Source organism: Gorilla gorilla, chromosome 17, assembly GCF_029281585.2.
Source record: "Gorilla gorilla gorilla isolate KB3781 chromosome 17, NHGRI_mGorGor1-v2.1_pri, whole genome shotgun sequence".
NCBI lineage: Eukaryota > Metazoa > Chordata > Mammalia > Primates > Hominidae > Gorilla > Gorilla gorilla.
In genome coordinates, this window is record NC_073241.2 from 53,566,602 (window position 1) to 53,590,783 (window position 24,182).

The 24,182-nt window shown below is 41.4% G+C and overlaps 1 protein-coding gene across 6 annotated transcripts in view; it reads right to left on the reverse strand.

Moving 5' to 3' along the window:
* OSBPL1A (oxysterol binding protein like 1A) overlaps nt 1–24,182 on the reverse strand; it is a 235,375-nt gene that overhangs the window by 173,038 nt on the left and 38,155 nt on the right. For all 6 annotated transcript variants that reach the window (XM_063699127.1, XM_063699129.1, XM_019013908.4 and 3 more), the window contains exon 5: nt 5,102–5,213. In XM_063699127.1, the coding sequence (XP_063555197.1) occupies nt 5,102–5,213 (112 nt within the window). The remainder of the gene's footprint in view (nt 1–5,101; nt 5,214–24,182) is intronic.

A 24,182-nucleotide genomic window follows, 5' to 3' on the forward strand; every position in this document is an offset into this window, starting at 1 on the left:
TGCTGTTTACAGAGATGTGTTCTACAGAAATAGTTCTAAAGGAGCTATACATTCATGATGTGAACTTTTCTGCATATACTTTATATCTCAATAAATATTCCTAAAGCAAACGCTACAAATCCAAAAAATATTTGTCCTATAAGATTTAAATTTAGTATCACTCTAAACTGTCCTTCTTTTCCATCAGAATCAAGTTAGTGAGGATCTTAGAGGTCACAAAGTCTACCTCTGTCCTGACTGATGCTTACATACATGCAGAGAATAGGCTGAATAGTAGTACACTTGAAATGCAGGAGAGCACCTGGAAAATATATTTCATTCATGATAGCAAATCATTACTTTGCAACCACTAGAGTAATCAATGATTAGGGCAAATATTATCCATGAATGCTAAAACTACTGAGTAGAAGTTTATTGGTAAATGGGGTATTTACATTGTCTCAGTTTTTCTCCCTGCAGGTCATTTATTAATTACAAAGGGAAAAGATGCCTTTACAGTGGACCACAAAGTGATCAGAGTTAACATCACCAATAATGAAACAAAGTGACATTATGTGCCTCCTAATAGGATGCACTGGCATGGGATAGAAACTCACCTACATAATGCTTCTGACAGAAATACATATCCTGAATCTAATCACAAGAGAAAAACCAAAATCAAGGGCCATTCTACAAATAATTCCACAACCACTTTCCTCTTCAAAAAGGTCAATATCGGCCAGGTGGCAAGGCTCACGCCTGTTAACCCCAATACTCTAGGAGGCCAAATTAAGAGAATCACTTGAGGCCAGGAGCTCCAGACCAGCCTGGGCAATATATTGAGGCCTTTTCTCTATCAAAATAAAATAAAATAAAGTAATACATAATATAAACATAACATTAACATAACATAACATAACATAACATAACATAACATAACATAACATAACATAACATAACATAACATAAAGCCAGGCATGGTGGTGCATGCCTATAGTCCTAACTACTTGGGAGGCTGAGGCAGAAGAGTCACTTGAGCCCATGAATGCAAGGCTTCAGTGAGCTATGATCACACCACTGCACTCCAGCCTGGGTGACAGTGAAACTCTGTCTCAAAAAGAAAAAAAAAAAAAAAAAAAAAGTCAGTATCAAGAAAAGGGCTGAGGAATTGTTTCAGATAAAAGGAGATGAAAGAGATGATGTCACAATTAAATGCAATGTGGGATTCTGAATTAGATCCTAGAATCTAATCCAGGATTGGAGGGGAAAATGCTACAAAGGTCATTATTTGGACAACTGGCTAAATCTGAATATAAAAATATATATTATATAATATTATGTTAATGTTAATTTTCCTGAAATCGAGCACTATATTTTGATTATGTAAGAAAATAATCCTTGTTCTTAAGAGATACTGAAGTATTTAGGGGTGAAGTATCACTATGTTTGCAAATTACTCTCAAATAGTTCAACAAAAAAATTAAAAGTAAATAAATAACATAAAATATGTAACAGTCTCAACCAGATATGGCAAAATGTTAATAATTGGTGAATTTGAGTGAAGGACATACAAATGTTTACTGCAGTATTCTTGAAACTTTCCCATAGATTAGAAATTTTTCTTTTTCTTTTTTTTTTTTTTTTTTTTTTTTGGAGACAGAGTCTCACTGTTGGCCAGGCGGGAGTGCAGTGGCGCAATCTCGGCTCACTGCAACCTCTGCCTCTCGGGTTCAAGTGATTCTCCTGCCTCAGCTTCCTCAGTAGCTGGGACTACAAGCACTTGCCACCATGCCTGGCTAATTTTTTTTTTTTTGTATTTTTAGTAAAGACGGGGTTTCACCATGTTAGCCAGGATGGTCTCGATCTCCTGACCTCGTGATCCGCCCACCTTGGCCTCCCAAAGTGCTGGGATTACAGGCATGAGCCACCGTGCCCAGCCGAAATTTTTCAAAATAAAAAGACAAGAGGTACAAGAAGACTGCGTTAGTAATAGTGCCTAACAATAGTCTATCCTTTCCTGAATACCTCCCATCATGTATCTTTCAAGGCAATCCAAGTCATTATTTCTACATATTGGACCCAAAGATAAACTCCCTGCTACTCCATCAACTGGGCAATCAAACAGCCCTGGTTTGGCCACAAATAAGATCATCCCTTCTCCCAAGTAACAGCTCTCAGGTACTTGAGTATAATTTCATTGTGCCTGCCTATGTCTTTCTTTCTTTCTAGGGTAAAACATTTCCTGTCTCTCCATGCATTATCCTATGACATGGTTTCTTTTCTGTTTGTTTGTTTGTTTTTTTGAGACGGAGTCTCACTCTGTCGCCCAGGCTGGACCACACTGGCACAATCTCGGCTCACTGCAACCTCCACCTCTTGGGTTCAAGCAATTCTCCTGGCTCACCCTCCTGAGTAGCTGGGACTACAACTGCCTGCCACCGTGCCCAGCTAATTTTTGTATTTTTAGTAGAGACGGGGTTTCACCATCTTGGCCAGGGTGGTCTTGAGCTTGTGACCTCGTGATCCACCCGCCTCAGCCTCCCAAAGTGCTGGGATTACAGGTGTGAGCCACTGCACCTGGCCCTCCCAGGCTAGAGTGCAGTGGTGCGATCAGCTCACTGCAACTTCCGCCTCCCGGGTTCAAGTGATTCTTCTGCCTCAGCCTCCCGAGTCGCTGGGATTACAGGTGTCCACTACTACGCCCAGCTAATTTTTGTATTTTTAGTAGAGATGGGGTTTCACCATGTTGGGCAGGCTGGTCTCAAACTTCTGACCTCAAGTGATCTGCCCATCTCAGCCTCCCAAAGTGCTGGGATTACAGGCATGAGCCACTGCACCCAGCCCCTATGACATGGTTTCTGATCTATTTATGGTCTTATGGTCTACTTACAGTGGGTTACTCAAGGTACTTCCAGTAATTTGCCAATGATCCATTTAACACTCTATCCACAAATGTTATTATATGTGGGTAAGGTGCTCTCATTAGAGCAGAATCACTCAATTCAGTCTCTACTTCTGTTTCCCAAGCTAAGACCACATCAGCTGACAAATCATATTACCTGTAAAGTCAACTAAGCCCTTTTCCTTGTGCAGTTTGAGTTTTGAAATGTCTTAGAGTGTGTCTTTACAATTGCCCTTATTAAATGTCAACTTGTCAGACTAACCTAACATTCCAGTCTGTCAGGGAAACCTCAGTTCTGGGTTCTCTTCTTGTTATAATTAAAATGACAGGACATAATTAAAGACAGTACCTCATCCTCCCTATTCAGTCACAAATTATTAAAGGGCAGGAACCACAGCTAATATGTTCTCCACGTTACTAAATTCATATAACACAGTGTCTGATAGAAGATGTTATGTGTTAATTTGCTTGTTCATTGATAAGCAGAGGATTCACTTTGAGTGCAGAAACAAGACACTGACCTTAAGAAGTCTGACAAGTAGACTTTGTGTTGTTTTTTAAACTATAGAATGAGTGAGAAGATTTTAGCTCTCAAGACTAATCGGGGTAAACAGCAGGATCTTGGTTTTTACATAAGTAAAAATATTGAAAATTTAAATTAAGAAATCAACATCCTTTAAGTACAAAATTATATTGCCTTTCTCTGAATTCCAAAGGATAGAAAGGGTATGTGTGAAATTGCAACTCTAATTCAGTACCTTTACTCATTAAGTAGAAAATTAAAGATCTTCTCTTCTCAACATTAGACATACTACTAAAAAGTAATTATAGGAAAGCCCTGGCCATTCAAAGAAAGATCCTATTGTATGAGGGTGCCCAAATGCAAGCATCGAAACGGTTTTTGTTTTAAATTGCTGTAGAGAAAGTCCTGAGTTAATGTAGACTCATGTTTTCTTAAATGCAAATTAGTCTTTGACATTCATAACAATGAAGCTCAACCATCAAGAAATTACTGCTGCCTGGTATATTGCAATGAAGTCCTCAAGAAAACTGAGAATACCAGGCACAGTGGCTCACACCTGTAATCCTAGTACTTTTGGGAGGCCAAGATGGGAGGATCGCTTGAGACCAGGAGTTCAAGACCAGCCTGGGCAACATAGTGAGACCTTATCTCAATAAATAAATAGCGAGCCAGGCACGGTGGCTCAGGACTGTAATCCCAGCACTTTGGGAGGCCAAGGTGGGCAGATCACCTGAGGTCAGGAGTTCAAGACTAGCCTGACCAACATGCTGAAACCCCGTCTCTACTAAAAATACAAAAAGTTAGCCGGGTGTGATGGTGCATGCCTGTAATCCCAGTTACCTGGGAGGCTGAGGCAGGAGAATCGCTTGAACCCAAGAGGCGGAGGTTGTAGTGAGCCAAGATCATGCCACTGCACTCCAGCCTGGGCGAAAAGAAAACTGAGGCAGCCAGAGCCAACATCAAGTGACTCCCAAAAGCAACACCTCTTACAGTTTGCACTGCCACCTCTTACTATCCTGCACTTCTGTATCCCTTCATTGTCATGTTTCATCAGTCTATTAGCCACATTCCCTCATGTCTCTAATTTTCTACTTTGAATTTTGTTGAGTATTTGAAAAACAGATTTTTTTTTTTGAGGCCCAAAATACAAACTTTTCGGCTGGGGGGTCTCACTCTGTTGCCTGGACCAAAGTACAGTAGCTCAATCAGGGTTCATTGCAGCCCCAAACTCCTAGGCTCAAACAATCCTCCTCCCTCCGCCTCCCAAGTAGCTGAGACTACAGGTGCACACCATCATATCCACTTAATTTTTAATTTTTTAAAAATTTTTTGTAGAGACAAGGGTTTCGCTATGTTGCCCAGGCTAGTCTAGAACTCCTAACCTCAAGTGATCCTCTTGCCTCAGCCTCCTAAAATGCTAGGGTTACAGGTGTGAGCCACCGCACCCAGCCTGAAAAACAGATTTTTAAAACTTGCCATAATTTTGTACAAATTAAGAGTTTAAAAGCTTTAAGTGAAGAAACTATCATACAGATAATTGTGTGTTTAATCAATGACTCCAAGATGACATTATCATTAGAGCATCAGCTGGTTATCCTCTGTTTTGTCCTCTTTCTCAGAAGCCATTTTTAGTCATAATCTGAACCCTGGTTATAATGAAAGTAAATGCTGTTTATGTTCACATCCATGATATTTACCTTCAAGCATGCTTCTGATTTCTTCAGCATGAGTAACTTCTTTTGCTGTCTGTCCACTCCCATTAACAATAGTAGTATCAGCATTATATTCTAAGAGAAGCATTACCAACTCCTAAAAATCAGAGAATTTATTTTTAACTATTAAGCTAAGATTTTATTGCATTACCACCCTTTTCCAAATTACTAACTACTACAGAGTCTCCACAAGAGAAAAAAGCACCAGGTGAGAATGTATCACGTTATGTCTATAATAAATGAGTGATTTAACTAATTGTGATAATACTTGACAATTGCCTAAACAGTTGCCAATCCACAATTGATACATAGCCAACTTCTATAATTGATTTTTATGTAAACTATCTGGCTGTTTTGCCAAAATAATTCATGTGGTCAAATTAAATGTATTAGTAAAAAAAAGCCACTATTTAAATTAGAGAAGGAAGTACATTCACTGAAGATCATTCCTCTAAGGCCTGTTGAGAAATATAATTTCTGCCCAACAGACCAAGATTTTTAAAAATTAATCTTGACATTTAAACAAAATAAAGCATTATTTTCTAAAGTGATATACCATTATTGACTGATGGGATACACCATTATTGAAGGAATGGTTTATAATGAAGCATTATCATTAAGCATTAGATAAGCATGACAATCTCCTGGAGTCAATATTCAACAATAGATAATACATTACATATTTTTATTTACTCTAAGTGGCTAGCTGCTCTTATGGAAATTTCAAATGATAATGTACATACGTCCAGTATCACTGGGCCAGTTGTACAACTTAACATGACAGCAGAAATGGAGGAACAGAATTTCTGATATTGCGGACAGTATTAGAAATTTGATGTTTGATTATCTTATGATACACAACACCTAGGGAGGGGATGATGTCAATGCTTGCTCTTCAGTCTTGCACTAAGGGAGGCTGAAAAACAGTGCTGTTCTAACTTCTAGACTGACAGTGCCTGTAAAATATGAAGTGATATCTTGTGTTGCTACATGTTATGCTGTCCTAGGAATTTGATCTTTCCTTTGGGCCATGACGTCCATTTCCTACATTCTTTTAGAATGTTTTCATAGCAAAAAATGCTTAAATAAAATCTAAAAAACATAAACAGGCAAAAAATACATATACTTATTACCCTCATCATTTTATGACCACTATAAACATTTTGGTATATTTCTTACTAATCAATTTCCCTAGGCAAAATTTGAGTTTTCGTAACATGATTTTACTTACATGCCACAATTGTTTTATAGCTACATTTCCCAGTACAGTACATAGTGTTTACACATTTTTCATATTTGAGTATTATTATATAAAATGTACTACCACATTAAAAAAACAGGAAAATGGTTTTTTAAAATCTCCTAATATTTTAATAAAGTGAATTCTTATAAAATATCTTAACATTTTCTATCATCTTAAAGGTAACATTTTGGGATTCATGTTTTCATGCTTTACCTAAATAGTTCATATTAATTAAAGAAAGTAGAGTAACCAACAGAATGAGAAAAAAAAATTTACAAATACAAGTCTCTTGACTTGTATCCAGAATATATAAAGAACATTTATACCTCAATAATGAAAAGACAACCCAATTAAAAATGGGCAAAGACAACAACGAACAATCCAAAAAGGGAAACTAAGAAAAACAATTCTATTTATAGTAGCATCAAAAAGAATAAAATGCTTAGGAATAAACTTAACCATGAAGACAAAAGGCTTATACACAAAAGACTCAGCACAAAACACTGCTGAAAGAAATGTAAAATGACATAAATAAATGGGAAAACATCCAGCAATCATGGATGGAAAGACTTAATATTGTTAAGAGGAGAATACTACCCAAAGCTATCTACAGATTCAATGCAATCCCTATCAAATACTAACGACATTTTTACAGAAACAGAAAATCCCATCCTAAAATTCACATGGAATTTCAAGGGACCCCAAAAAGCCAAAATAATATTTAAAAGAAAAACAAAGTTAAAGATACATCTTGACTTCAAAACTAACTACAGAGTTACCATAATCAAAACAATGTGGTACTGGCATAAAGACAGACACACAGACCAACAGAACAGAATAGAGAGCCCAGAAATAAACTCTTGGATATATGGTCAAATGATTTTTGACATAAGTGCCAAGACAGTTCAATGCAGAAAAGACAGTCTTTTCAAAAAATGGTACAGGGAAAACTGAATAACCACATGCAGGAGAATGAAGTTAAACACATACCTTACACCATACACAAAAACTAACTTGATATAGGTCAAACATGTCAAAACTAAAACTATTAAAATTATTAGAAGAAAAAATACCAAGAAAGCTTCACAAGGCCTGAGTTAGCAATGATTTCTTGGATATGACACCAAAAGCACAGGCAAAAAATGAAAAACTTCATCAAACTTTAACTTTTGTACATCAAAGGGCCCTATCAAGAGAGAAAAAGGAAACCCAGAGAACAGGAAAAAATACTTGCAAATCATGTATCTAACAAGGGATTTATATACAGAATATGCAAAGAATGTCTAAAACTCAAAAACAAACAAATAACCAGATTAAAAAATGGGCAAATAATTTGAATAGACATTTCTCCAAAGAAGATGTACAAATGGTCAATAAGCCCAAGAAGGTAATCCCAGCACTTTGGGAGGCTGAGGCAGACGGATCACTTGAGGCCAGGAGTTTGAGACCAGCCTGGCCAACCTGGTGAAACCTGGTCCCTACCAAAAATACAAAAATTAGCCGGGCATGGTGGCATATGCCGGTAGTCCCAGCAGCTACTCAGGAGACTGAGGCACAAGAATTGCTTGAACCCGGGAGGCAGAGGTTGCAGTGAGTGGAGATCATGCCACTGCACTCCAGTCTGGGCAACAGAGCAAGATTCTGTCTCAAAAAATAAAATAAAATAAGAAGTCTAGGTTAAACACAATGGGTATGGTCTCCAGTGGAGATAGCAGAAAGGAGGATTTGCAGTGAAAACTATTCAAAGACCAACTCAAATATTGTGTAGGGAGCAGGTGCTGGAGGAAGATGAGGCCCATTTTAGGTGCGTGAAGTTTCAGATGCCCAAGGGGCAGCTAGGGACACCCAGCATGCAGCAGAGCAGAGGACCTGGATGCCTAGAGCAGAGCAACAGGTGAAAGTGCCGACGTCCAATGAATCCCAGGATGAGAAAATAAGGCCACAGAGTAGATTGGTTTGTTGAGGGGGAAAGTTTCAAGAGAAAAGAGAATGTGGGGGATTTTTTGTTTTTGTTTTCTTGGGGGGAGATGGTCTAGCTCTGTCAGCCAGGCTAGAATGCAGTGGCACTACCTCGGCTCACTGCAGCCTTGACCTCCTGGGCTCAAGTGATCCTCCCACCTCAGCCTCCCGCGTAGCTGGGACTACACGTATGTGCCACCATGTCTGGCTAATTTTTGCATTTTTTTGTAGAGATGGGGTTTTGCCATACTGCCCAGGCTGGTCTCGAATCCCTGAGCTCAAGTAATCTGCCCACCTCAACCTCCCAAAGTGCTGGGACTACAGGCATGAGCCACTGCACCCAGCTGAGAAGAATGTTTAAAAAAAAAAAAATCAAAAGAACATCTAGAATGAAGGGTAAGGGAAAAAAAAAGGCAAGAATCATAAAAGCAGCCAGAGAAATAAACTGTAGCATGCCTCCTCCCAGAGAAGTAGTCAGCCTCGTTAAAGTGTAGCTATGGAAAAATAAGAAAACAGAAACTCTTAAAGTATATAAACCACTGCCGACCTTTGGAAAAAAATTAACTGGGAGAGCCAAGACTCAGACTAGAAAGGGTCAAAATAATCAGGTGTTAAGGAAGTTGAAAGGCCAGGCACCGTGGCTCAACGCCTGTAATCCCAGCACTTTGAGAGGCCGAGGTGGGCGGATCACTTGAGATCAGGAGTTCAAGACCAGCCTGGCCAACATGGCGAAACCCGTCTCTATTAAAAATAAAAAAATTAGCCAGGCGTAGTGGCGCGCACCTGTAGTCCCAGCTATTTGGGAGGCTGAGGCAGAAGAATTGCTTGATCCCAGGAGGCAGAGGTTGCAATGAGCTGAGATTGTCCCATTGCTCTCCAGCCTGGGCAACAAAGCGAGACTCCATCTCAAAAAAAAAAAAAAAAAAAAGAAGAAGAAGAAGTTGATAAAGGAGATGTAGATATATTTTAATTTTTTTTTAAAATCCAAGCATCCTCCTCAGAGAAGCCTTCCTCACTCACTGTCTAAAGTAGCATTATCCACTCCCAAACTCTCATCCCCTTACCTTACTAATTTTCATAGCATTTCTAAATGCCTGTATTGTTTGCTCCTCTTTTATGAAAAAAGGGATTTGGTCTCTTGTTCATTGCTATACTCCCTGCCCCTAGAGCAATGCTATTTGTTTTTGAATACTTTTTCCTGAATAAAGATGTTTTACTGAAAATATTCCTGGCTAAGACAGCACTTTGGCCAATTTGACAACTAACTACTAAAAAGTCAGAGGAGTAAAGTATTCACTTTGAGCATGATACTTTTATTTTTTAATGGCTGCACAGAGTATGTTTGGACCAGCAGCATCACAAGGGTGAGGGCAAAGAACAAAGTTAACACAGCCGTGAATCATGCTCCCAAATCGCCCCAGCTCCACTTTCCGCTCAGCAGTCGGTCATTCCCTTATTGCGCCATTATATTGCTGTCACCATCATAGCATCTCAGATGAAATACTTAGAGAAAAATCCTCATGCCCAGATTTTTTTAAAATAACAGCTTTATTGAGGTGTAATTCACATACCATAAACTTCACCCTGCTAAAAGTGCACAATTCTGTGGCTTTGAGTATATTCATAGAGTTGTACATCATCACTATCTAATTTCAGAACATTTCATCACTACAAAAAGAAACCCCATATCTGTTAACAATCACTGCCTATTTCCCCTCCTCACAATCCCCTAGTAACCACTAATCTACTTTCAGTCTCTATGGATTTGCCTACTCTGGACATTTCTATAAATAAATCAAACAATATGTGGCTTTTTGTGTCTGGCTTCTTTCAGTTAGCATGTTCTCAAGGTTCATTTATGTTTTGGTGTGTATCAGTACTTCATTCTCTTGATTTCTGAATAATACTCCATTGCATGACTATACCACGTTTATCTATTAAATAACTAATGAATATTTGAGTCATTTCTACTTTTTATTTTTATTTATTTTAGGTAGAGACAGGGTTTCACTCTGTTGCCCAGGCTGGAGTGTAGTGGCATGATCATAGTCACTGCAGCCTCAAACTCCTGGCTCAAGAGATCTTCCAACCTCAGCCTCCCAAAGTGCTGGGACTACTACAGGCACATGCCACTGTGCCTAGCTATTTTTTTTTTTTTTTCATTTTTTGTAGAGACAGGGTCTTGCTATGTTTCCCAGGCTGATCTTGGACTCCTGGCCTCAAGCAATCCTCCTGCCTTGGCCTCCCAAAGTGTTGAGATTACAGGCGTGAGCCACCAAACTCAGTCTCTCCTTTTTAACTGTTAGGAATTATGCTGCTATGAATGTTCCCATATTGATTTTGAAAGATACTTTTTCTATAAAAGTATCTACTTTCAACAGAAATACCACATGAAAAGTTTTACTTCTTGTAAAGTAATTTTATTTTTTGAGACATGAGTCTTGTTCTGTCACCCAGGCTGGAGTGCTGTGGTGAGATCTTGGCTCACTGCAACCTCTGTCTCCCAGCTTCAAGCGATTCTCCTGCCTCAGCCTTCTATCTTCCGAGTAGCTGGGATTACAGGCGCCTGCCACCACGCCCAGTTAATTTTTGTATTTTTAGTAGAGATGGGGGTTTCACCATGTTGGCCAGGCTGGTCTTGAACTCTTGACCTCAGGTGATCCGCCCGTCTTGGCCTCTCAAAGTGCTGGAACTACAGGCGTAAACCACAGCGCCCGGCCGTAAAGCAATTTCTTAATGCAGGCTTCAGGTTTCAAGATTAGAAAGGAGAAATAATTTCTAAAAATTATGCTTATTGGGCCGGGCACAGTGGCTCTCACCTGTAATCCCAGCACTTTGGGAGGCCGAGGCAGGCAGATCATGAGGTCAGGAGTTCGAGACCAGTCTGGCCAATATAGTGAAACCCCGTCTCTACTAAAAATACAAAAATTAGCCGGGCATGGTAGTGCATGGCTGTAATCCCAACTACTCGGGAGGGTGAGGCAGGAGAATCACTTGAACTCGGGTGGTGGAGGCTGCAGTGAGCCGAGATCACACCACTGCACTCCATCCTGGCCAACAGAGCGACACTCCATCTGAAAAAAAAAAAAAAAAAGAATTATGCTTATTGAACTCCTAGAGACTACAAAGAGAGGTTCAAAAAAATGGTTTAAATAATGAGTCGTACAACTCGTATTAATACAACTCCAAGGAAATATCAGAACACCTTTTTGGGGTTTAATCATGTTGATATACTGTTATAGAGAGGGCAGGATAATATATTAAAACATTTAAAAACTCAGCTACCAAAAGATGGTTACCTGAAAGGGTAAGTTTGAATCCAATGCCCATATGTGTGGAAATACAACTCCCTAGACTTTGGCAAATAAAGAAAGTATCCCCTAAAACCCAAATTTTTATTGAAAAATATCAACAATAAATGTATATCCACTTAAAAGATAATATATTAGTTCTTTCCTGAGAAAAATCAAAGATATACCAAATTTAAGGCCAGATTAAAGACTTAAACAATTATTTCCAAGTAAATATAATAATACTCAATATTTAATTAACATTTACTTGTATCAGACACTGTTCTAAAGTTTTACTTTTATTAAACTCATTTTAATCTTCACAAAAATCATACGAGGAAGGTATTATTATTATTACACCTCTTTTTAAAGATATGGAACCTGAGGCACAGAGGTTAATATGTTTTATACAATACATAAAAACACCTTCAGGCCAGGCATGGTGGCTCACGCCTATAATCCCGGCACTTTGGGAGGCTGAGGTAGGTGGATCACTTGAGGTCAGGAGTTTGAGATCTGCCTGGCCAACATGGTGAAACCCCATCTCTACTAAAAATATAAAAAGTTAGCTGGGCATGGTGATGCGCACCTATAATCCCAGCTACTTGGGAAGCTGAGGCAGGAGAATCGCTTGAACCTGGGAGGTGGAGGTTGCAGTGAGCCAAGGTGCACAACTGCACTCCAGCCTGGGCAACAGACTGAGACTGTCTCAAAAAAGAAAAAAAAGAAAAAAGCCTTCAAAAAGTTAAAAGATACACCACAGTCTACTATACAAACTGAACAAAGTTCACCCCACAATGAAGCCCAACAGTAAGTTTCACTCACGGTCAGGTGCGGTGGCTCACTCCTGTAATGTCAGCATTTTGGGAGATCCAGGTCTGGGATCACTTGAGCCGAGGAGTTCAAGACCAACCTAGGCAACGTGTCAAAACCCTTTCTCTACAACAAATTTAAAAATCAGCCAGGCATGGTGATGCACACCTGTAGTCATGGCTATTTGGGGGGCTGAGCTAGGAGGCTCACTTGAGCCCAGGAGGTCGAGGCTGCAATTAGCTGTAATCACACTACTGCCATCCAGCCTGGGAGACAGAGTAAGACCCTGTCTCAAAGAAAAAAAAAGTCTTACTCATGCTCTCATAACTTCTATAGGCTTTGAAAAGTGTCGATATTAAATATGAATCAATAGCCAATTACAACCTGAGATCTGACATATGACTAGCACAAAGGAGAAAGATCTAGACAGACAAGAAAAAAAAAGTTTGAAAGACATGAAAATGTGGAAGAAAACCTTTAAAAGAACTATAATATCCTCAGAGAAGTGAGAAATTTCTTCATTAACCAAGATTGGATGCTATTAAAAAATGAATATCCGGTCAAAAAGTTAAAATTCTTAACCATGAAAAATAACAGCAGAAATAAAATATGCAATAGAAAGACTAGAAGACGGACTTGAAGACATCTCCCTGGTTAGGTTTTGTTATATGGCACAGTCAACCTTAAGAAAAATATTATCCCAGGCAGACACGACCTATTGAAGTGAGCCCTCAAAAGGGGCTAGCCTCTTCCTGGCAAAGAAGATGAGAAGTGTGAGTAAGTCCAGATATGGCTGTGTGGCCATGATTTGAGGGTGGCCTGTAAGAGCTGAGAGTGGTCCCTTGCAAAAGAAAAAAGAAAAAAAAAAAAAAACAACAACAGTGAACTCTGCCAACAACCTGCGTGTACTTGCAAAAAGCCCCCAACCACAGATGAGAACACAGTTCAGCTGACACTTTAATTTCGGTCTTCACGGTCCCTGAGCAGAGAATTCAGCTAGGCTGTGTGCTTGGAATTCTGACCTTCAGAATTGTGAAATAATAAATGGGTGTTGATTTAAGCCTCTAAATTTATGGTAATTTGTTATGCAGCAATAGAAACCTAATTTGCAGGTTTAAAAGCCTAAAGGTAAACAGTAAAATTCTAGGACACCAAGGGTGAAGGGAAGATCCCATCTGACCCCTAACATTTTTTAGCTCGGCATATGGCCACCAAGAATAAAGACTACATTTCCTCGCTCCCCTTTAGCTAGTGTGGCCCCTTTAGCTAGTGTGGCCATGAATATTCGAGTCAATGGGATTAAGCAGAAGTCTCATATAACAGCCTCTGGGAATCTTCTAGAAGGGGCAGTCTGTATATATTCTTTGTCCCTTTTTTGCTTCCCCTAGCCTTCTTCCTGGGATTGGGATGCTCCCAATTGGGATGATATGGTCAAAGCCACACATTGTAGAACATTAAGACAGAAGAAATCTGAGTATTTGAGTATTTGCCACCTGCCCAAGACCACTTATCTAGACTTTTAGGTTACAGAGAAATAAACTAACTTTTTTTGTAAGTCACTGTATTAGGTTATCTGTCATTCTTTTTTTAGGGGTGGGGGTAGGTAGAGATAGGGTCTCACTATGTTGCCCAGGCTGGCCTCAAACTCCTGGCCTAAAGTGGTCTTCCCTCCTTAGCCTCCCAAAGCACTGCTATTACAGACATGAGGCACTGAGCCCAGCCTGTCATTCTAATTTTAATTTATATACTTCCAGTGATTAAATAATAATCAGGTCACACACACAGGAACAGGAATAAGAATAGCCCTAGACTTCTCAACAACAACACTAAAAGCTAGAAAACGGTGACGCAATACCTCCAAAATTCTGAGAGAAAGTGATTTCCAACCTAGAAATCTATACATAGCCAAACTATCACTCAAATACAAAGGTAAGAGGTATTTCCAGACATAAGAATTCTCAAAAAAATTATTTCCCATGCAACCTTTCTCAAGAAGCTCCTGAAGGCTGTGCTCCACCAAATGACAGACAAATCAAGATGGAGGAAGACATGGGGCCCAGGAAACAGGAAATCCAATATCAGAAAGTGGTGAAGAGAATTCCCAGAATGACTAAGACATAAGCTCCAGAATGACCACCATGTGTACAGCTCTGGAGGCCAACTAGTCTAGGCAGAGCAAGAAGACATAAAAAATCAGGCTGGGCACGGTGGCTCACACTTGTAATCCCAGCACTTTGGGAGGCAAAAGTGGGCAGATCATTTAAGGTCAGGAGTTCGAGACCAGCCTGGCCAACATGGTAAAACCCTGTCTCTACTAAAAAATAGAAAAATGAGCTGGGTGTGGTGACACACACCTGTAATCCCAGCTACACGGGAGGCTGAGGCAGGAGAATCCTTTGAACCCGGGAGGCAAAGGTTGCAGTGAGCTGAGATCATGCCACTGCATTCCAGCCTGGGCAACAGAGAAGACTCCGTCTCAAAAAAAAAAAGACATAAAAAAATCAGGAGAGCTGCTCCCAGAAGGGATAATTACATGACATATATGATCATAGTAAAAGACAGTAAAAAGACCTTTGGAGCTCTTACAAAGACTTTAACATTATGTGATGAGAAAAAGAACTAAACTAAGAAACCCCATGCAATTGTTTTTTTTGTTTTGTTTTGTTTTTGAGATAGAGTTTCGCTCTTGTCACCTAGGCTGGAGTGCAATGGCACAATCTTGGCTCGCTGCAACCTCCACCTCTCAGGTTCAAGTGATACTCCTGCCCCAGCCTCCTGAGTAGCTGGGATTACAGGTGTGCGCCACCATGCGCAGATAATTTTTGTATTTTTAGTAGAGATGGGGTTTCACCATGTTGGCCAGGCTGGTCTGGAACTCCTGACCTCAGGTGATCTGCCCATCTCAGCCTCACAAATGGCTGGGATTATAGGCGTGAGCCACTGGGCCCAGCCTGCAATTGTTAACTCCAGAAAAAATAAGGAGTTATACCAAAACAAACAAACATAGGCCCCTAAGTGGCTCAAGATAGCACAGTCAGAATAACATAAACTCAATATTTATTTAACCAAAATCTAGTCATAGGCTAAGAGAATGAAAAAGGTGAAGTAGCTTTGGCAAGGATTAAGAATGGGAGAAACAGGCCGGCGCGGTGGCTCACACCTGTAATCCTAGCACTTTGGGAGGCTCAGGCAGGGATCACTTGAGCCCAGGAGTTCAAGACCAGCCTGGGAAACACGGCAAAACCTCGTCTCTACAAAAAGCATATAAATTAGGTGGGCATGGTGGCATGAGCCTGTAGTCCCAGCTGTGAGGCTGAGGTCAGAGGATCGCTTGAGCCTGGGAGATTGAGGCTCCAGGGAACAGTGATTGTGCCACCGCACTCCAGCCTGGGTGACAGAGTGAGACCCTGTCTCAAAAACAAACAAACAAAAAGAATGGGAGAGACAAAGAGCAGAAAAAAATGCTTATCTTCCAGAGATAAGCCAACAGAAAATCTAAAATTAGAAAAATAAAACAACAATGAAAGAGGATAAAAACAAATGGAAGAACATTTCATGCTCATGGGTAGGAAGAATCAACATTATGAAAATGGTCATACTGCCCAAGGTAATTTATAGATTCAATGCCATCCCCATCAAGCTACCAATGACTTTCTTCACAGAATTGGAAAAAACTACTTTAAAGTTCATATGGAACCAAAAAAGAGCCTGCATTGCCAAGTCAATCCTAAGCCAAAAGAACAAAGCTGGAGGCATCACGCTACCTGACTTCAAACTATACTACAAGGCTACAGTAACCAAAACAGCATGGTACTGGTACCAAAACAGAGATATAGACCAATGGAACAGAACAGAGCCCTCAGAAATAATGCTGCATATCTACAACCATCTGATCTTTGACAAACCTGACAAAAACAAGCAATTGGGCAAGGATTCCCTATTTAATAAATGGTGCTGGGAAAACTGGCTAGCCATATGTAGAAAGCTGAAACTGGATCCGTTCCTTACACCTTATACAAAAATTAATTCAAGATGGATTAAAGACTTACATGTTAGACCTAAAACCATAAAAACCCTAGAAGAAAACCTAGGCAATACCATTCAGGACTTATGCATGGGCAAGGACTTCATGTCTAAAACACCAAAAGCAATGGCAACAAAAGCCAAAATTGACAAATGGGATCTAATTAAACTAAAGAGCTTCTGCACAGCAAAAGAAACTACCATCAGAGTGAACAGGCAACCTACAGAATGGGAGAAAATTTTTGCAACCTATTCATCTGTCAAAGGGCTAATATCCAGAATCTACAATGAACTCAAACAAATTTACAAGAAAAAGACAAACAACCCCATCAAAAAGTGGGCAAAGGATATGAACAGACACTTCTCAAAAGAAGACATTTACCTAGCCAAAAGACACATGAAAAAATGCTCATCATCACTGGCCATCAGAGAAATGCAAATCAAAACCACAATGAGATACCATCTCACACCAGTTAGAGCGGCAATCATTAAAAAGTCAGGAAACAACAGGTTCTGGAGAGGATGTGGAGAAATAGGAACACTTTTACACTGTTGGTGGGACTATAAACTAGTTCAACCATTGTGGAAGTCAGTGTGGCGATTCCTCAGGGATCTAGAACTAGAAATACCATTTGACCCAGCCATCCCATTAATGGGTATATACCCAAAGGATTATAAATCATGCTGCTATAAAGACCTATGCACACGTATGTTTATTGCAGCACTATTCACAATAGCAAAGACTTGGAACCAACCCAAATGTCCAACAATGATAGACTGGATTAAGAAAATGTGGCACATATACACCATGGAATACTATGCAGCCATAAAAAATGATGAGTTCATGTCCTTTGTAGGGACATGGATGAAGCTGGAAACCATCATACTCAGCAAACTATCGCAAGGACGAGAAACCAAACACCGCATGTTCTCACTCACAGGTGGGAATTGAACAATGAGAACACATGGACACAGGAAGGGGAACACCACACACTGGGGCCTGTTGTGGGGTGGGAGGAGGGGGGAGGAGATATACCTAATGCTAAATGACCAGTTAATGGGTGCAGCACACCAACATGGCACATGTATACATATGTAACAAACCTGCATGTTGTGCACATGTACCCTAAAACTTAAAGTATAATAATAATAAAATTAAAAAAATAAAAACAACAATTAGTGACAACTATGTTATCTATAAACAGGAGGTTAAAAAAAAAAAACTCAAGTTAAAACTAACAGTATTAAAAGTAGGTACTTCTGGAAGTGGTAAAGAACCACCTCAAGGTCTCCTTCCCCTTAAGCAAGGACACAGAACTAGGATGGAGGCTAGACCCAGATAACAGAGAACTCCCAGCTCACATCCTCTACTCCTACCCCAAGACTAGCAACTACTGAGAACAGGCAACAGCAGTCTCTTAGCGGACAGAAGCCAACGTGTGGAGAGAACCCGCTGAGGCACACAAGGCAGGCCTAAGGTTGAGGGTGAAGCAGGAACACGGGGGAACACCTTCCAGTGAATCAGCCTGTGCCCTCTGCAGAGGTAACACCGAATTTGGAAACTGAAGGAAGGTGAAGCCTGAGGTGCACTGGAAGTAACCATAGCAACAACTAATCATAGCAACAGAGATAAATGATGCCTTCAATGGGCTCATCAGTAGATATCAGAGCACCGCTGAGGAACGTTCAGTAAACTTGAAGACAGGTCAGCAGAAATCAGCCAAACTCTAAGAGAAAAAGGAAAGAAAAAAGAAGAAACAGAACTGAGCACCCAATAGCTATATAATAACATCAGTGTAGTACAAGGCAGTAGTTTCTCAATATAGCAAAAAAAAAAAAAAGAAAGAAAGAAAAAGATGATGAAAGTAGTATCTGCTACCATTTGTCCATCTAACTTTGCCCTTCAGAATGCTGAGTTCTATTAACCGTTTCCTTAACTCTGCAGGTCAGCCCTCCCACTGTTCCCTGCTGAACCTGCCACTCATTACCATAACTGTGCCCCCCTGGCTCCTGATGGTTAAGTGCTGCCTCTTCTGGCTTCTACTGCCTTGGGGTCCAATCACTTTCCCCACACCACCCCTTGCTGTCAGTGAACTCAGGTCCACAGTGGCATTCTCACAGCAGCCCTAGACCCTGAAGGGGAATTGCCAGGGAGCTTCTCAGTGAGGCTGGTGCCTTTCTCACCAGCAATTTCTTCTGCTTTGGTAAATGATAGGACCTCTAAGCCCTTCCATGGCATTTAATTACCTGATATGTTTTCTGGACTTCATACTACAGCCAATCTAGCATGCCCACTTATTAAGGCTCACGCCTGTAACCCCAGCACTTTGGGAGGCCGAGGCAGGTGGATCATGAGGTCAGGAGTTCTAGACCAGCGTGACCAACATGGTGAAACCCCATCTCTACTAAAAATACAAAAAATAGCTGGGCGTGGTGGCAGGCACCTGTAATCCCAGCTACTTGGGAGGGTGAGGCAGGAGATCATTTGAACCCGGGAGGCGGAGGTTGCAGTGAGCTGAGATCGCACCATTGTACTCCAGCGCGGGCAACAGGGCGAGACTCCATCTCAAAACAAAAAACAAAAAACAGCAACAACAAAAAACCTGTCTTTCATGGCACTTCTGGCCTCTTGACATCTCTTAATGGGGACCATTTCTTTTTCCCTGATCCTAGGACCCATCCAAGTACAACTCAATCTGCACCATCAAAAGATATCAACAGTGAAAGGTCAGAAGCAGAAGAGTCACCCCATTAAAAGTCATGATACCGGCTGAGCGCAGTGGCTCACGCTTGTAAACCCAGCACTTTGGAAGGCCAAGGCAGGCAGATCACCTGAGGTCAGGAGTTCAAGACCAGCCTGGCCAACATGGTGAAACCCTGACTCTACTAAAAATACAAATATTAGCCAGGCATGGTGGCATGCGCCTGTAATCCCAGCTACTCAAGAGACTGAGGCAGGAGAATTGCTTGAACCCGGGACACAGAGGTTGCAGTGAGCTGAGATCACGCCACCGCACTCCAGTTAGGGCAACAGAGTTAGACTCCGTCTCAAAAAAAAAAAAAAAAGAAAGAAAAAGAAAAAGAAAAGAAAAGAAAAATTAGCCAGGCATGGTGGCACACACCTGTAATCCCAGCTACTTGGGAGGCTGAGCCAGGAGAATTCCTTGAACCTGGGAGGCAGAGGTTGCAGTGAGCTGAGATCGTGCCACTGCATTCCAGCCTGGGCAACAGGGCAAGACTCCATCTCAAAAGAAAAAAAAAAAAAAGTTATGATACCTTGTCCAGTTTCTGGACCTGAGTCAACTTTGGACATAGAACTATTTACTGAAGGAGAGGCCAGATCCTCCAGGGAAAGATTCTGCAACACCAAAGCAAACATGCACTGTCGTGAATTCCCCAGACCATTCCCAAAGGGACCAATGATCATTTACTCAAGAAACTATACAGTGGAGAAAGGGGAGCACCAAGACATTTCACGAGCTGTTAGATCTAAGGTCCAAGTTGGCACTGACACCAAGAGATCCAAAATGTCATGAGGCCCCTGTGTTAGAAAGGGGGCATGCATGGGAGTGAGGCGATAAATGGCGCCCTGGCTGAGGTCTGGCTCACGGTGCGTGTGCTGGTTGGGTCCAGAAATACACCTAGTGGTCATTCTCCTAGCCCCTGAATATGAAATTGGAATAGACACACTTAGTTGTTGGTACAACCCTCACATTGCCACCTTGGTCTATTGTATAGGAGCCAAATGGAAGTGGCTACTCACCCCCAGCCACGGCCAAGACATATCAAAACCAATATCCCATATGGGAAGGGATGGCAGAAATCAGTGCCACCCTTTAAAACCTAAGAGAATGCAGGGGCCATGGTCCCTATCATACTTCCATTGAATTCACTCATCTGCCACTATAAAACCCAGATGGAATGTGGAGAATGACACTGAACTTCCACAAACTCAACCAAATAGTGACCCCAATTATAGCCACTCTGCCACCTCAGGTACATGGTAAGCAGCAACTGATAGGGCAAATGTACCTTTTCTATCCCTATTAGGAAAAAAAATCAAAGACCGTTTGGATTCACATGGACAAGAGTATATATGTACAGCTTCTGCCTCATGCCATCTGGGAATCCAGCAGCAAATCACACTGGTCCGCTTTATCAATAACATTGTCAATCAAGAAAAATGATGAGACAAGTCTCAATCATTTTAGATTTATTTGCCAAAGTTAAGGACACGCACCCAGGAGACAGCCATCTTTCTCTGAAGATGATTTTTGAGAGCTTCAAATTTAAAGGGGAAAGGGCAGGATATTGAGAAGTACACAATTTTCAGGTAAGGGGGTGGGTAGGAAAAAATAGTCATGCCTTTGTCTGGCTCCATGAATCTGCATTTTTTTACATAAGATGACATAAACGGGGCAGAAGAAAAGCGTAGGGAATCTGCATTCTACATAACACAGACAAAATGGGGCAGGGGAACAATTAGATATGCATTTGTGTGTGGTGGGCCTGGGTGACCGCACCTGTAAAGATAAGCTATCACTTTGCATTGCTCACTAGGAATTTCCTTGTGAGCAAAATATGGGGGAGGCATGTAGCTTTTCCTCTTGTAGCCATCTTATTTAGGAACCAAAAGGGGGAAGCAGGTTTGCATGACCCAGTTCTCAGCTTGATTTTTCCCTTTGGCGAAATGAGTTTGGGGTCCCCAAATTTAATTTCCTTTCATAACATCATGCTAACAGAACCAGGAGAAGAGGCTTCTTCTCCGCGAGGCGAGGATGTTCAAAGCCTTGGTAAGACATATCTGATCCAGTGGGTGGGAGGTAAAACTTAGGAAGAATTCAGGAGCTTTTCCATGTCAGTAAATTTTTAGAAGTTCACTGGCCTGGGCAATGACAAGACACTTCCTCAGAAGAATAAATTACTGCATCTTGCACTTCCCATAACAGAAGGGAGCACAGTGCCTGGTTGGCTTCAACAGGTTTTGGGGCAGCTTATTCCACACCTAAAGATAATGCTCTGATTCGTATGCTAGATGGCACCAAAGGCTGCCTGAACACTGGGGTCCTTGCATCCAAGAACCAGCAGGCAAGAATAGTCACCATCTTAGCAGAAGTAATTGAACTTGATCAGCAGAAAAAAGTAGGGCTGTACACACTGGGGATGTACGTGGAAGAACAGGTTTAGCATACGATGAGAAACTCAGGTGTGTCCTGGTATTCTCTTGTCCAATTTTTATGGTAAATGGACAAGGGCAGCAACTCCAGCCTAAGAAGGGCATGGTATCCAGGGGCTCAGACCTCCAGGGATGAGGGTTTCCAGAGTATCCATGTATCCGTGTATCCATGACTGACTGTCCCAGGGTATAAAGGCCTGGCTGCTCATCCCCAACAGGGACAACTTTGAAGCATCATCTCCTCTGCAAAGCCTCGCACACAGCAGAAAGGCTGAGGCATCACTTGAGCCGGCAGCACTACTTGACTTGTCCACTCCTGTCCACTCCTTCCCCACCCCCGTGCACAGGTGTGATGCCACGAGCACTCCATAAACCTGCTGCCCACTCATCTCCATCTCAGCTTCCCTGAGAACAGATCTAGAACAAATTATATGTATATATTTCAAGGCAGTCATTCTCCATCAAATGAAACAATACATGTCAAGTTGTCTGGGCATCGCCTGAAACACAGTAGGCCTTCAATACATAAACATGAGAAATGGTCTCCTAGGAAATCCTAAAGCCCAGGATTATACATATATTCTGTATGTTAGGTGAGAGAGAGAGAACTTCTGAGACACAGAACATAGGAAGCATTTATTGTATTTGTTTATTTACTATTTTAGAGACAGGGTCTTGCTCTGTCATCCAAGCTGGAGTGCGGTGGTGCCATCATAGCTCACTCACTGTAGCCTCAAACTCCTGGGGCTCAAGCGATCCTCCTGCCTCAGCCACCAGAGTAGCTGGGACTACAAGCACATGCCATACATCCAGCTTTGAGTTTTTTAGAGATGGGGTCTTGGCTGGGCACGGTGGCTCATGCCTATAACCCCAGCACTTTGGGAGGCTAAGGCAGGCAGATCACTTGAGCCCAGGAGTTTCAGACCAGCCTGGGCAACATGGTGAAACACTGTCCCTACAAAAAATACAGAAAATTAGCTGGGTACAGTGGCACACCTGTAGTCCTAATTCCTGGGGAGGCTAGGGTGGGAGGATCACCTGAGCTCTGGATGTGGAGGTTGCAGTGAGCTGAGATTGCACCACTGTACTCCAGCCTGGGCGACAGAGCGAGACCCTGTCTATAGAGAAAGAGACAGAGACAGAGAGAGACAGAGAGAGATATGGTGGGGGGCGGGAAGAGGGGGTCTTGTTATGTTGCCCAGGTTGGCCTCTAACTCCTGACTTCAAGCGATCCTCCTGCCTTCGCCTCCTGGGTAGCTGGGATTATAGGTGTGAGCCACTACACCTGGCTCTGGAAGCATGTGTTTTACAAGCATTCTCAGCTGGGCATGGTGGCTCATGCCTGTGATCCGAGAACTTTGGGAGGCTGGGGTAGGAAGACCGCTTAAGGTTCAAGACCAGCCTGGGCAACACGGTGAAACCCTGTCTCTACAAAAGATTTTTAAAAATTAGCCAGGTACAGTGGTGCATGCGTATAGTTCTAGGTGGAAGGATCTGTTGTGCCCAGGCGTTCAAGGCTGCAGTGAGCTATGAGGGCCCCATTGCGCTCCAGCGTGGGTGAAAGAGTGAGATCCTGTATCTAAATAAATAAATAAAAATTAAAAAAAAAATAAAAGTATTCTCAATTCTGCTAAAAGGTCAGTGTAACAATCCAAATATTCATTATACATACCATATTCCTATTTTAAATTGATTATAAAAGGCATAAAAACTTTATAACTGCATCTGAAAGTAAAGTAAGGAACAAATACTAAACACAGTATTCTAAAATTCTGGTATTCTGATTTTTACCAAAGAACACTAGGGGGCACTAATGTACCAAGAAAAGCCCAAAGGTGCCTCAAGAGCTGGGGAACTGCATGATTTTTTTGTTTGTTCTGTTTTTTTTTTTTGAGACAGAGTTTCGCTCTTGCCACCCAGGCTGGAGTGCAATGGCGCGATCTCGGCTCACTGCAACATCCGCCTCCCAGGTTCAAGTGATTCTCCTGCCTCAGCCTCCTGAAGTAGCTGGGATTACAGGTACCCGACACGAGGCCCAGCTAATTTTTTTGTATTTTTAGTAGAGACAGGGTTTCACCATGTTGGCCAGGCTGGTCTTGAAGTCCTGACCTCAGGTGATCCACCCGCCTTGGCCTCCCATAGTGCTGGGATTACAGGCATGAGCCACCGTGCCAAGCTGGGGAGCTGCATTTTTAAAATATTCCAGAGGATAAGAGTTTAAAGTGCTTTATAATAAGCCAAATCCCTTTTCAACTCAACATTCTATTTATTGAATCACAGGATCATAAGATATTTTAAAATTATCTTCATGGTAAATGATCACATATGAATGAGATAAATTGATTCTTTTCATGAGAATTAGAAATCAAACTCTTTGCACAATGCAGTCATGCTTAGATATTGAGCACATACATTTTTTAATTTTAATGTTTCCTACATAACACAGTCATGTAACTTCAGCTAAATGTTATTTTCTAAGACAACAGATAACAAAATACAGCAGATCTTCAAACAACACCGTTTCATTCAACATCATTTCATTGCAATGTTCACAAGAAAAAA